Source organism: Nerophis lumbriciformis, linkage group LG29 (assembly GCF_033978685.3).
Source record: "Nerophis lumbriciformis linkage group LG29, RoL_Nlum_v2.1, whole genome shotgun sequence".
Classification (NCBI taxonomy): Eukaryota; Metazoa; Chordata; class Actinopteri; order Syngnathiformes; family Syngnathidae; genus Nerophis; species Nerophis lumbriciformis.
The window spans coordinates 22147381-22161380 of NC_084576.2; the positions used below are offsets into that span (position 1 = coordinate 22147381).

Consider the following 14000-nt stretch of genomic DNA (forward strand, 5'->3'; position numbering starts at 1 on the left):
CCCACCCCCTGCCTACCTTGTCAAAATCTCACAAAATTTTTGTGCTACGATTGTGTTGCAATTTTTTTTGATCAACTATTATATTTTGTACGGTGTGTTAACGTTTTATGGTTTTTATGTTAACGTGTAATTAACGTGTTATTATTCATAACCCCCCACCCCACCTTGTCAAAATCTCCCTAAACTTGTCCCAAACGGTTGTGCAACTTTTTTTTTTTTGTCCAACTATTATAGTTTGTATGGTATGTTAACGTTTTATGGTTTTTATGTTATTTACGTTAGTTTTTTATGTTATTAACGTTTTATGTTTTTTTATGTTATTAATGTGTAATTAACGTGTTATTATTTACAACCTGTCCCCCCCCCCCCCCATCCCACCTTGTCAAAAACACCCAGACTTTTCCCAAACGTTTGTGCTACGGTTGTGTTGTAATTTATTTGGTCCAACTAATATAGTTTGTACGATATGTTAACGTTTTATGTTTTTGAAGTTATTAACGTGTAATTAACGTGTTATTATACACAACCAATCACCCCCCCCACCCCACCACCACCACGTTGTCAAAATATCCCTAAACTTGTCTCAATCGTTTGTGCTACGTTTGTGTTGCAATTTTTTTTGTCCATCTATTATATTTTGTATGGTTTGTAATTAACGTTTTATGTTTTTTATGTTATCAACGTGTAATTAACGTGTTATTTTTCACAACCCCCCCACCACCACGCACACACACACACACACACACACACACACACACACACACACACACGCACACACACACACACACACACTTGTCCCAAACGTTTGTGCTACGTTTGTGTTGCAATTTTTTTTGTCCAACTATTATAGTTTGTACGGTATGTTATTAACGTTTTACGGTTTTTATGTAATTAATGTGTAATTAACGTGTTATTATTCATAACGCCCCGCTCACCTTGTCAAAATCTCACAAAACTTGCCCCAAACGTTTGTGCTACGTTTGTGTTGCAATGAATTTTGTCCATTTATTATAGTTTGTACGGTATGTTATTAACGTTTTATGGTTTTTATGTTATTAACGTGTAATTAACGTGTTATTATTCCTAATCCCCCCGCCCCCCAGCTTGTCAAAAACTCCCAGACTTGTCTCAAACATTTGTGCTGCACAGTTTTTGTCCATCTACAGTAGTTTTTATGTTACTAATGGTGTGCAATGTTATGGATGGAAGAGGGAGTTGTGACAGCACAGAACCACAAGGGGGCAATATTTATATATGTATTTATTATACTGTATGTATATATAAACAATATAATAAATAATGAACAATACTAATAAATTAACTAGAGAATGGTGTGTGACAAAATCCAAGAGTGTGTATGGTGTAAGACTATGTGTAGGAATTAATTGCTGAGTGTTTACCAGAAGTGTTGACTCGAGAGGAGGAACAAGGCATGAAGGCAGTCGGTGGGGCAGGCAGATGGTCAGGACGAATGGCGAGGCGTAGGAGGTCCGTGTCCATACGAGAGGGGGTCGAGATCCAAGAGGCAGTCAGGGAAACGGGGGGGGGGACAAGGAATGACGAGACACAAAGCAACGTCAACGCGGGAACGGAGGTCTGCAGTAGGATCGACAGAGAGGACATGAGACAAATCAAAAATGACGGGGAAGAAAAACACAGAGAGAGAGAGCAAGATTGCATAAAGCACGATGATCGCTTACGGGACATCAACAGAAGGTTATATTCCGGCGAGGGATGGCTGGTTGTGCAGGCTTTTGAAGGCAGGTCTGATCATCAGCTCCATTTGGGCAGATTGCCGTAGATTGATTGCAGCTGTTCGCTGCGGCTGGTCTGGGGCTCGGTGCAGCGCACAGATGAATGCGCACTGACGCGCGCCCGGACAGTGACATGCGATTCATAACCAGCCCCATGAGACATTGATAACATAAAAACTATAAAACTGGACCAAAAACCGATTGGGACAAGTTGACACAGGAAGTGTTTCTTGGTCTTCAGGCCGCTGCCCCGCTCTCCCCGGTCATCTTGGTGGGAACTCACTTGGACCTGGTCCAGGATTCGTCCTTCCAGGCTTGTCTCGGCAAGATCCGAAAGGAGCTGCTGTCCCAGCAGGGCTTCCCCACCATCCAGGACTACCACACGGTCTCGGCCTGCGAGGACTCGGACGCCATGGGAAGGCTGCGCAAGGCCATCGCCAAGGAGGTCGCCGGCTTTAAGGTACGTCGCCCCCCCCCCCCCCCCCCCCCCCCCCGTTTTTCAACCCCCACGTCTCACCGTGTCTCCGCGCCACAGATCCAGGGTCAGCCTGTGATGGGCCAGCTGGTGCCAGACAGCTACGTTGAGCTGGAGCGGAGGCTTCTCCAGGAGAGGACCCGAGTTTCTCCCGAGTTCCCCGTCCTCAGGCAGCAGGAGCTGCTGATGCTGATCCAGGAGAGTCAGCTGCCGCTGGAGGAGGCGGAGCTCCCCCACGCCATCCGCTTCCTCAGCGAAGCCGGTCAGTACACGCGAGTGACAGCGCTACCTCGGTTTACTTACCGTTCGCTTTTTGATGAAAAATGTCATAAACCATCGTACGCCCAAAACAATCCACCATGGGGCCAAAGAAAGTTGCGAGTGCGAGTGATTAAATTGAATTCATGTCTACTGCCACTGCGCTGTAAAACTATTATTATTCTCTATAAAATGTGTTTTGGGGTCATCTTTTGGGTGACTGGAGAAGATTATTTGGATTTACAATATTTCTTACGGGAAAAATGGTGCTGTTTTTCTGTGGAATTAGTTTTTTTGTCTGACCTTTTAAGATGAATCACCAACAAAAAACAAAGTACCACTGTGGCGGTCATTTCTGACACAACCTAAATGAATATACGGGTAATTTATTAGCATTCACAATACCAGCAGTTTGATAAACTGTAGATACAATAAAATATTCTAATTTGGAATTATGTTAAAGTATAATGTTAGCATGTAGCTCACATAGCTATGCTTGTTTGCTAACCAAAAATGATGTTAAAATGTAATGTTAGCATGAAGCTCACGTAGCTATGTTAATTTGCTAACCAAGAATGATGTTAAAATGTAATGTTAGCATGTAGCTCACATATCTATGCTAGTGATGCTAACCTAATGTGATGTTAAAATGCAATGTTAGCATGTAGCTCACACAGATATGCTGGTTTGCTAACATAAAATGTTGTTAAAATGTAATGTTAGCATGTAACTCACGTATATATGCTAATTTGCTAACATAAACTGATGTTAAAATGTAATGTTAGCATGTAGCTCACATATCTATGCTAGTGATGCTAACTTAGCATGATGTTAAAATGTAATGTTAGCATGTTGCTCTCATAGCTATGCTAGTGACGCTAACCTAGAATGATGTTCAAATGTAATGTTAGCATCAAACTCATACATCTAGGCTAGTGTTGCTAATCTATAATTATGTTAAAATGTAATCGTAGCATGTTGCGCTCATAGCTATGCTGGATTTCTAACCTAGAATCATGTTAAAATGTAATGTAAGCATGTAGCTCACATAGCTATGCTGGTTTGCTAACATAAAATGATGTTAAAATGTAATGTTAGCATGTAACTCACATATCTATGCTAGTTTGCTGACATAAAATGATGTTAAAATGCAATGTTAGCATGTAGCTCTCATTGCTATGCTAACTTGCTAACCACCAATGATGTTAAAATGTAATGTTAGCATGTAGCTAACATAGCTATGCTAGTGATGCTAACCTAGCATGATGTTGAAATTTAATGTTAGCATGTAGCTCTCATCGCTGTGCTAATTTGCTAACTGACAATGATGTTAAAATGTAATGTTAGTATGTAGCTCACAAATCTAGGTTTGTGATGAAAACCTAGAATTGTGTTAACATTTATTGTTAGCATGTAGCTCCCATATATAGACTAGTGTTGCTAACCTAGAATAATGTTAAAATGTAATGTTAGGTAGGTCAAATATCTATGCTAGTTTGCTAATATGGAGTGATGTTAAAATATAATGTTAGCATGCAACTTATCTAGCTATGCTACTGATGCTAACCTAGAATTGTGTTGAAATGTAATTTTAGCATGTAGCTCACATACCTAGGTTAGAGTTGCTAACCTAGAAGGATATTAAAATGTAATGTTAGCATGTAGCCCACATAGCTATGCTAGTGATGCTAACCTAAAATTGTGTTAAAATGTAATGTTAACATGTAGCTCACATATCTAGGCTAGTGTTGCTAGAATGGTGTTAAAATGTACTGTTAGCATGTAGCTCTCATAGCTATGCCAGTTTGCTAACATAGAATGATATTAAAATGTAATGTTAGCTGTTAGCTCTTGTACCTACGCTAGTTTGCTAACCAAAAATAATTTTAAAATGTAATGTTAGCATGTAGCTCACGTGTTTATGCAAGTGTTGCCGAACGAGCATGATGTTATAAAAATATAACGTAATCAAAACATCAATTTGGGAATGATTATTTCTTGTGCCTGCAGGGGTGTTGTTGCACTTTGACGATCCCACCCTGCAGCTCCAGCAGCTCTACTTCATCCACCCACAGTGGCTGTGCAACGTCCTCTCGCAGGTTTGAAACTCGATGCTACCTGATTGAAATAAGGAATTATTTACTTTCTATTCTTGTACTGCAGAGACATTTTTCATCAATATTCACATTGTTATTGACATTACTGTTCTACGTTTCATACATATTCTCTTTTTACAATCCTTTCTAATGCATATATATTTTACATTTATTATTTTTCATACATATATACATTTTTTCATTATTATCCATATTTTTAAAATTAATTCTATATTGTATTTTTCATTATTTACTTTTTCTATACATTTTTAAGCATGTTTACACTAATACTGTATACCGGTACATACATTTTTTTAGCTTTATTAGTTTGCTAATCAAAAAAGAATTATGTTAAAATGTAATGTTAGCATGCAGCTCGCATATCTATGCTAGTGTAAAAAGGCTTAAAAATGTATAAAAATGTAAATGATGAAATATAAAATATGGATTCAAAAAATGTGGCTGGACAAGCGGTAGAAAATGGATGGATAGATGGATAATAAAAATAAAAATAAATCATATATACAGCATGGCAAATAACATATAAACAATAATGAAAAAATATTGTAAAAATGGTTAAAAAAATGTATACAAAATGATGATAAATAAATTATGGAATTATTTTTAGATGTGGATAATGATGAACATTTTTAAATATACAGCATGACAAATAATGTGAAAATATTGATGGAAAAAAATATTGTAAAAGTATTGAAATGTAAATAATAATGATTAAAAAAAAAAATCATTATTATTTTCCAAATTTTATATTTTACCATGATTATTCTTTATTACCTGATTCCTCACAAAGACATCAATTAAACTTTATGAATAAAGCACTTCCATACACAGGCAAGTGGAAACAAAAAGTGTTTTACACCAAAAAAAGAAAGAAAACAATGATCTAATGTCAGCTTTAATTCAAACTTTCTTTGACAAAAGTCATACTATCCTTTGCAGAAAGTTACCCAGAATGCCCCTGGCTCCCGGGAGCAACCTCAAGGCGTCGCCGAGCGCTCTGCGCTGGAAAGAGTTCTGTCGGAGACCCGACGTTTTCCCGCCAGTCACATGACACAATACTTCAAGCTGCTGGAGAAGTTTCAAATCGCTCTGCCGTGTGGCGACCACCAGCTACTCCTTCCCAGCAGGTACCAACATCTGATCAGATAAAGTCAGTAGATTTTACAGTAGGGATACCACTACTCATCGGTACCAATTTTCGATACTTTTGTTGTTAATAAATGTTAATTGTTTGATAATAAAATGTTATTTCACCAAATTTGGAAGTGTCGAAATCGCCATGTAAAATGGCTAATGCTAATTGTAGCCTGTCTATGGCAAATCCAATGTAAATTAGCATCAAGCTAGCGCGTTTTGACAGAGTGGAGCCTTACTTTATGTTGGAGCGTTTTTGACCGATCTTACTTGCTTTGTCGGTGTTGAAAACTGCAACATTGCTTAGAGGGAGTTCGGCCTAGTCCGCTCTCAGTGCTGCTCGAGTGGCTGTTTCCGTGAGCCACCGGACGTGACGTCACGTGCAACAAAGGTACTGAAATATCGCACCGTTGGATTTTACCTAAATCGATGCACGTTAGTACAGCATTTGCAGGATTTTTCTGCAAAAATAACCGAACTACAGTAGATTGAAAAACAGTACCATTGTTATTCTAGAAAATACTGCAATGTCCTGCTTTGACTTCTTGTCCTGCTGTTTGTGCAGTTTGCCGAAGCACAAACCACACATTGTTCTGCCGCACTGCGAGAAGTCGGAGGTGATCGTGCGTCTTTACGAGATGCCTTATTTCCCCGTGGATTACTGGCCACGCCAAATCTGCCGCTTGCTGGCAGTCTCCGCCTACATGCTCCATGGAAGAGGTGACACACACACGCACGCACGCACGCACGCACGCACGCACGCACACACACACACACACACACGTGTCCCACCTAAACCTTCCACCAATCTATGACTGTGCGCCAAAACACGCCGTCATAAGACCGGTTTCTTCCCCCCGGGCTATCACTCTGGCTGCTGGGAAATAAATACCGGACTGTAGAGCACACCGGTATACAGTATGAGCCACACCCACTAAATTTTAGAGGAAAAAAATAGTTTTCCGTATATTAGCTGCAGATATATGCGTTGTGAAATGAGTTCTTTTTAGGGACGTCCGATAATATCGGCGTAATATCGGAAATTATCGGTATCGTTTTTTTTATCGGTATCGTTTTTTTTTTTTTTTTAAATCAACATAAAAAACACAAGATACACTTACAATTAGTGCACTAACCCAAAAAACCTCGCTCCCCCATTTACACTCATTCACACTCATTCACACAAAAGGGTTGTTTCTTTCTGTTATTAATATTCTGGTTCCTACATTATATATCGATATATATCAATACAGTCTGCAAGGGATACAGTCCGTAAGCACACATGATTGTGAGTGCTGCTGGTCCACTAATAGTAATACTAATTACTAAATACTAATACTTACCTATAACAGTTAATTTTACTAATTTTCATTAATTACTAGTTTCTGTGTAACTGTTTTTATATTGGTTTACTTTCTTTTTTATTCAAGAAAATGTTTTTAATTTATTTATCTTATTATTATTATTTTTTTTAAAGTACCTTATCTTCACCATACCTGGTTGTCCAAATTAGGCATAATGATGTGCTAATTCCACGACTGCATATATCGGTTGATATCGGTATCGGTTGATATCGGTATTGGTAATTAAAGAGTTGGACAATATTAGAATATCGGACATCGGCAAAAAGCCATTATCGGACATCCCTAGTTATTTTGTAAATATTTATTTACATACATCAATTCTTTCCAAACGGTGTCTGCAACAGGGCAGTGAAACGGATGATCAAACAAAACAGAGGTCACCGTCATGGACCCACTAGCTGCGGAAGCTATCTCTTCAATAACTCCACAGTGACGATTTTGGTGAATTCACTGAGGAATTTGTGAAAGTGAAACAATACAAAAAGAATGTTATTGTAAGTTAATAATGCTAACACAGACATTTGTAAACGTGTCAGTATATTAGCTAATGCTAACAACAAAAGCGTCATTACGATAGCATGTACAGATATGCATGAAACCACTCCTACTGACGGTCTAGGGCAGGGGTCGGAAACCTTTTTTGCAGAGAGAGCCATGGAAGCCAAATATTTTAAAATGTATTTCCGTGAGAGCCATATAATATTTTTAACACTGAATACAACTGCCATGTTCAAACACTGATGACATCTATTAAACAGACAAGAAGCAAGGAATTAAACAGAGACAGGATTCAATTTAGCTCAATGAGGAGAAACGCGTAGACCTGTACCCTTGTACAGTGTTGTCCCACGCTCTGACAAGAGAATTCTACGCCTCCTCTTTTATTTGGACTTTCCCTGATTACATGGCAACAGCTGTTTCTAAGGGGAGGGGGTCGTAAACAGCCGTCGCCCTTGGTCACAAAACAGTTCAAAGAAAAGATGCCTGGAGCTTGCGTCAGGTCCTGCTTCCTCTCCGCTTTGTAGATCCCGAGCGGGTCAAGACAAAATCTTCCTGTGGATTACAATAGATCAAAGAAACCGACACCTTCATGTCGCTTCCCATCCTACACAGTAGAGTTTTACAAGCCTTCTGCTTGGTCAGATCAAAGGCAGCTTTTGTCTGCTCGCCGGGAACTCGTGGAAACACAAAGTTTTGTGATAACTTAGATACAATTAGTTTGACAACAACTAAATGCGTCCATTTTTAAGTAAAGACCAACATTTTTAGAGTATAATAAGTATCTTATTCTTTTTAATAACATTGTTACTCTGAAGCTGACCAATAATAAATAAAATACTTTTTACCATTAATGCGATTTCTTGAACAGGTGCGGTAGAAACGGATGGATGGATTAAAATGCATGAAAATGTTTTATATTTTGAACTTTATTTTTAACACCGTGATTACCAGCGGAATTATTCATTACTTATCGTGTTAAGCAACGTCAGCTAAGATTTGAGCCATAGGTTCCCTGCCCCTGGTCGAGGAAGTAAGAATTGGTTTAGTTATATTGTAAAACTTACAAATGTTGCTTGGAGGCATGAATGAAGAATCCATACGAGTAGAAACGCTATGGAAGGTTTGGAAGACCGAACGGCACTTTTACTTCCGGTTCAAAGCTGTAAACAGCAGGAATTCGCATTTAAGGGTCTTTGCGTGTGTTTCATAAAAAATATTTGCTTTGTGGCCGTCAGCAAAGAAAAATCCATAAAGATAGATGCACCGTTTTATAAAAAAATATAGTAGCTTATAGTCTGGAATTCACAGTATGTACAAACTCGTGCTCACTTCGTCATCCTTTTGCTCTATTCACCTTGCACATATGAACTATTTCATTACTTGTTTACCTTTGATTTAATTGTGAGTATTTATTGTTTCCATTGAACAAAGAGTCCACCAAGTCCTTGTGTGTTCAACCAAGCTGGCCAATAAACCAGACTCTGGTCCTGATCTGATCACGTTGTTTGTGTGTGCTGGACAGAAAAGCCTTCACAGCCTGAAAGGTTGTGCTGGAGTCAAGGTGTGTACCTGAGCTGGTCACCTGAGGCGTACTGCCTGGTGGAGTCTTGGGCCCAGCAGAAGGACTCCTCCAGCGTGGTCAGGATCACTGTGCCCTCCTCACGCAAAGGTAAAGAGGATCACTTCTTCTCCCACATGGGAAAATACTCTGTCAGACATGAACTAATATTCCATTACTAGACATGAACTAATATTCCATTACTAGACATGAAATAATATTCCATTACTAGACATGAAATAATATTCTATTATTAGACATGAAATAATATTCCATCACTAGACATGAAATAATATTTAATTACTAGACATGAAATAATATTTGATTACTAGACATGAAATAATATTCCATTTCTAGACATTAAATAATATTCCTTTACTAGACATTAAATAATATTCCATTTCTTGACATTAAATAATATTTAATCACTAGATATGAAGTAATATTTGATTACTAGACATGAAATAATATTCCATTACTAGACATGAAATAATATTCCATTACTAGACATGAAATAATATTTAATTACTAGACATTAAATAATATTCCATTACTAGACATGAAATAATATTCAATTACTAGACATGAAATAATATTCCATTTCTAGACATGAAATAATATTCCTTTACTAGACATTAAATAATATTCAATTTCTAGACATTAAATAATATTTAATTACTAGATATGAAATAATATTTGATTACTAGACATGAAATAATATTCCATTACTATTTACATTTCTATACTTTTAACATATTTTTAATAATGATGTTCATATTTGCCATGCTGGTAATATAATTTTCACAGCATTATCCACATTAAAAAAAAAATCCATATTACATTTTTGTTTTTCATCATTGACATTTTCTATAATTTTTTTTAACCGTTTTTACACGGCTACTGTATGTATACATGTTTTAAATAACTATCATTGATTTCCAAGTTGTATATTTTCATCATTATGTACATTTCACATTTGTCATCATTATATTCACATTAAAAAAAAATCCATATAGTATATATATTTTTTATCATTATTATTTACATTTCTATAGTTTTTACTTTTTTTTTTAAATTTTTTTATTGTATGCCATACTTGACATACATTTTTCATCATTGTATTCACATTATTTGTCCTGCTGGTAATATATTTTTTAATCATTATCCACATATAAAAAAAACAAAAACATATTATACTTTTGTTTTTCATCATTTAAATATTCTATAATTTTTTACAACTACTGTAAATATACAATAAAAAAAAATTATCATTAATTTATATGTTCTATATATTTTTCAATTATTTGTCATACTGTACAGTATATACATAATTGTATTCACATTTTTTAAACATCCATTCAGTATATTTATTTGTTATTATTATTGATTTACCTGTCTATACTTTTTACATATATATTTTACATTATGTCATACTGTACATACATGTTTCATCGTTATTTTCACATAATGGTAATATAACATGTTTTATCCAAATTTTAAAACAATCTTAAGTTGTGTTTTTGTTTTTCATAATTTACATTTCCTATACATTATCATTATTTTCCAATTGTTATTATTTCGTCATTATATTTACATTTTCTATACTTTTTGCATTTGTCATATTGTAGAGACATTTGTATTATTATGTTGATATTTAAAAAAAATCCTTGTCTTATATTTATTTTAATTATTATTTAAATTTTCTATACTTTTTACATTTGTCATTCTGTATAACATTTTTTTATTATTATATTGACATTTAAAAAAATCCTTGCCTTATTTTTTTATCATTATTAAACATTTGTATACTTATTTACAATTTTTTTTGCATTATGTCACCTGTATAATCACATTTTCTGTACATTTTTTCATCATTATATTCATATTTTTGATGTAATTGTGTATACTTTAATAATTCATATTCACATTTGCAATAGACATTTTGACATGATGACTGTGTCAGAAGAGGTTTGAATCTGGACACCCCCAGCTGCCATGCGAGCCTTTTCTCTCTCTACAGGACAGGTCCTGCTGGGTCAGGTGGTGGACCAGGTGGACTCCCTGCTGGAGGAGTGGTTCCCGGGCCTGCTGAGCACCGACGTGCACGGCAGCGGAGAAGCTCTCCTGAAGAAATGGGCTCTCTACAGCTTTGAGGACGACCAGGAGTGGAGCAAGATGCTGCTGGAGGACCTTCTCACCTGCACCGACCAAGGTGTGTCCCGCCACAGCAGGTGTCGCCGCGCACGCTTACACACCTCTCCTTCCGCCAGATCTCCTGCTGGTCAACCCGGAGGACCCTCGCTGCACCATTCCCGTCTCTCAGGTCGCTCCGGACCTGGTGCTCAGCGACCAGCCTCCTGGAAGCATCCTGGACCCAGACGAGCTGCAGGTGGACCTCTCCAAAACAAACCTCCTGGGTGAGTCGCTGCATGAAGTACACTGCTCAACATGCCAGGAGATTTCAACGTTAAAAAACTGACAGCTCGGTCGCTACAATTTGTGACTTTTTTTTTACTGCAAAATATTTATTTTTTAGATTGATTCCTCGCATTATGGAGCATCCACAGATTTTTTTCACAATTGTTTTAATTTTTTATAGTGGAAACTCCTTCACAGCACCTGCCACCCCTCCCCTTCCAAAAAACAATATCAAAACAATTTATTAATTAATTTAAAAAACAGCATACAACATATTAAAATGAGTACCATGAAAAAAAAAAACAGCCATAGATAAAAATTTTACTGTAAAATGTACAGTGGTACCAAATTTTCAATTTACACTAATTTGGTGTAAAATCTAATGTACATTTTTGGATAAAATTCTGCAGACTGAAGTGACATTTGTATTTGTCAAATTTACAATGTGTTTTTGCAAAACTGTAAAAAATAAAAAGTCATTAGATTTTACTCCAAAAAATCAGCAGCTTATTTGCCGGAATTTTACTGTAAAAATAAAAGTGATAGAGTTTTTCTATTTACAGAAATGCACTGTAAAAATTACAACAAATTTTACAATAAAAAAACGGCGCCTCAGTCGCCAGAATTGTACTGTAAAATGTACAGTGCAACTAAATTTTTAATTTACACTATTTTGGTGTAAAATCTATTTTTTATTTGTCAAATTTACAATTTATTTTTACAAACCTGTAAAAAAAAAAAAAAGTGATTAGATTTTACGCCAAAAAATTGGCAGCTTAGTTGACGGAATTTTACTGTAAAAATCAAAGTGGTAGAGTTTTTCTATTTACTGTAATGCATTGTAAAAATGACAAAAAAATTTACAATAAAAAAATGGCGGCTCAGTCGCGAGAATTTGTGGCTTATTTTTAACTGCAAAATATTCATTTTTGAATTGATTTTATTCCTCACATTATGGAGCATCCACAGATTTTTTTCACAATTTTTAAAAAAATGTTATAGTCCACTTTCAAAAAAACAATATTAAAACAATTTATTAATTAATTAAAAAAAACAGCGTGCAACATGTTAAAATGAGTTTCATAGAAAAAAACAGCCAGAGATAAAAACTAGCGGCTCAGTCGCCAGAATTTTACTGTAAAATTTACAGTGCTACCAAATTTTCAATTAACACTAATATGGTGTAAAATCTATTTTTTATTTGTCAAATTTACAATTTCTTTTTACAAAACTGTAAAAAAAAAAAAGTGATTAGATTTTACACCAAAAGATTGGTAGCTTAGTTGACGGAATTTTACTGTAAAAATCAAAGTGGTAGAGTTTTTCTATGTACTGTAATGCATTGTAAAAATGACAAACAAAAATGTACAATAAGAAAATGGCGGCTCAGTCACGAGAATTTGTGGCTTATTTTTAACTGCAAAATATTCATTTTTGAATTGATTTTATTCCTCACATTATGGAGCATCCACAGATTTTTTTTCACAATTTTTAAATTGTTTTTATAGTGGAACAGCACCTGTCCACCCCTCCCTTTTCAAAAAAACAATATTAAAACCATGTATTAATTAATAAAAAAACCCAGCGTGCAACATATTAATATGAATACCATAGAAAAAAACAGCCAGAGATAAAAACTAGCGACTCAGTCGTCAACATTTTATTGTAAAATGTACAGTTGTACCAAATTTTCAATTTACACTAATTTGGTGTAAAATCTAATGTGCATTTTTTGATAAAATTCTGCAGACTGAAGTGCCATTTTTATTTGACAAATTTACAATTTGTTTTACAAAACTGTAAGAAATAAAAAGTGATTAGATTTTTCTCTAAAAAATTGGCAGCTTAGTTGCCGGAATTTTACTGTAAAAATAAAAGTGGTAGAGTTTTTCTATTTACAGAAATGCACTGTGAAAATGACTAAAAGTTTTACAATAAAAAAACGGTGGCTCAGTCGCCAGAATTTTACTGTAAAATAGTCACCGCTGTAAAAACAAAAGTGGTAATGACCACAAACTTTACAGTAGAAAACGGGCAGCTCAGTTGCCAGAGTTTATACTTAAAAATTGTAGCGACTGAGCTTCCATTTTTTGTTTACCGTTAAGTCTATTGACTTTTTTTTAAATAGTTGCTATAAAAATAAAAGTAGAACTGATTTTCAATTTACAGTTATTTGTGTATAAACGGTAGATTTTACACTGAAATTCTGTACACTGAGCTACCAGTTTTTTACTGTAAAATCTGACTTTTTTTCTACAACCCTGTTAATAAGATTAGCATATTTTACAGTAAAAAACTAGATTTTTTGATTAAAATTTTTTTTTTACTATGAATGTAAAATCAGTACCACTGTTATTTTTACGCTATTGAACTGCCAGCTTGGTCGCTGATTTTCTACTGATTTTATTCAAATCTGACTTT

At 35.5% G+C, this 14000-nt stretch overlaps 1 protein-coding gene across 1 annotated transcript in view; it reads left to right on the plus strand.

Annotated features, from left to right (window-relative positions):
- Nucleotides 1-14000, plus strand: part of lrrk2 (leucine-rich repeat kinase 2) — a 99068-nt gene that overhangs the window by 69950 nt on the left and 15118 nt on the right. The window contains exons 30-37 of the mRNA XM_061924746.1: nt 1996-2214; nt 2290-2491; nt 4498-4586; nt 5544-5731; nt 6304-6458; nt 9126-9272; nt 11182-11373; nt 11432-11578. Of these exons, the coding sequence (XP_061780730.1) occupies nt 1996-2214; nt 2290-2491; nt 4498-4586; nt 5544-5731; nt 6304-6458; nt 9126-9272; nt 11182-11373; nt 11432-11578 (1339 nt within the window). The remainder of the gene's footprint in view (nt 1-1995; nt 2215-2289; nt 2492-4497; nt 4587-5543; nt 5732-6303; nt 6459-9125; nt 9273-11181; nt 11374-11431; nt 11579-14000) is intronic.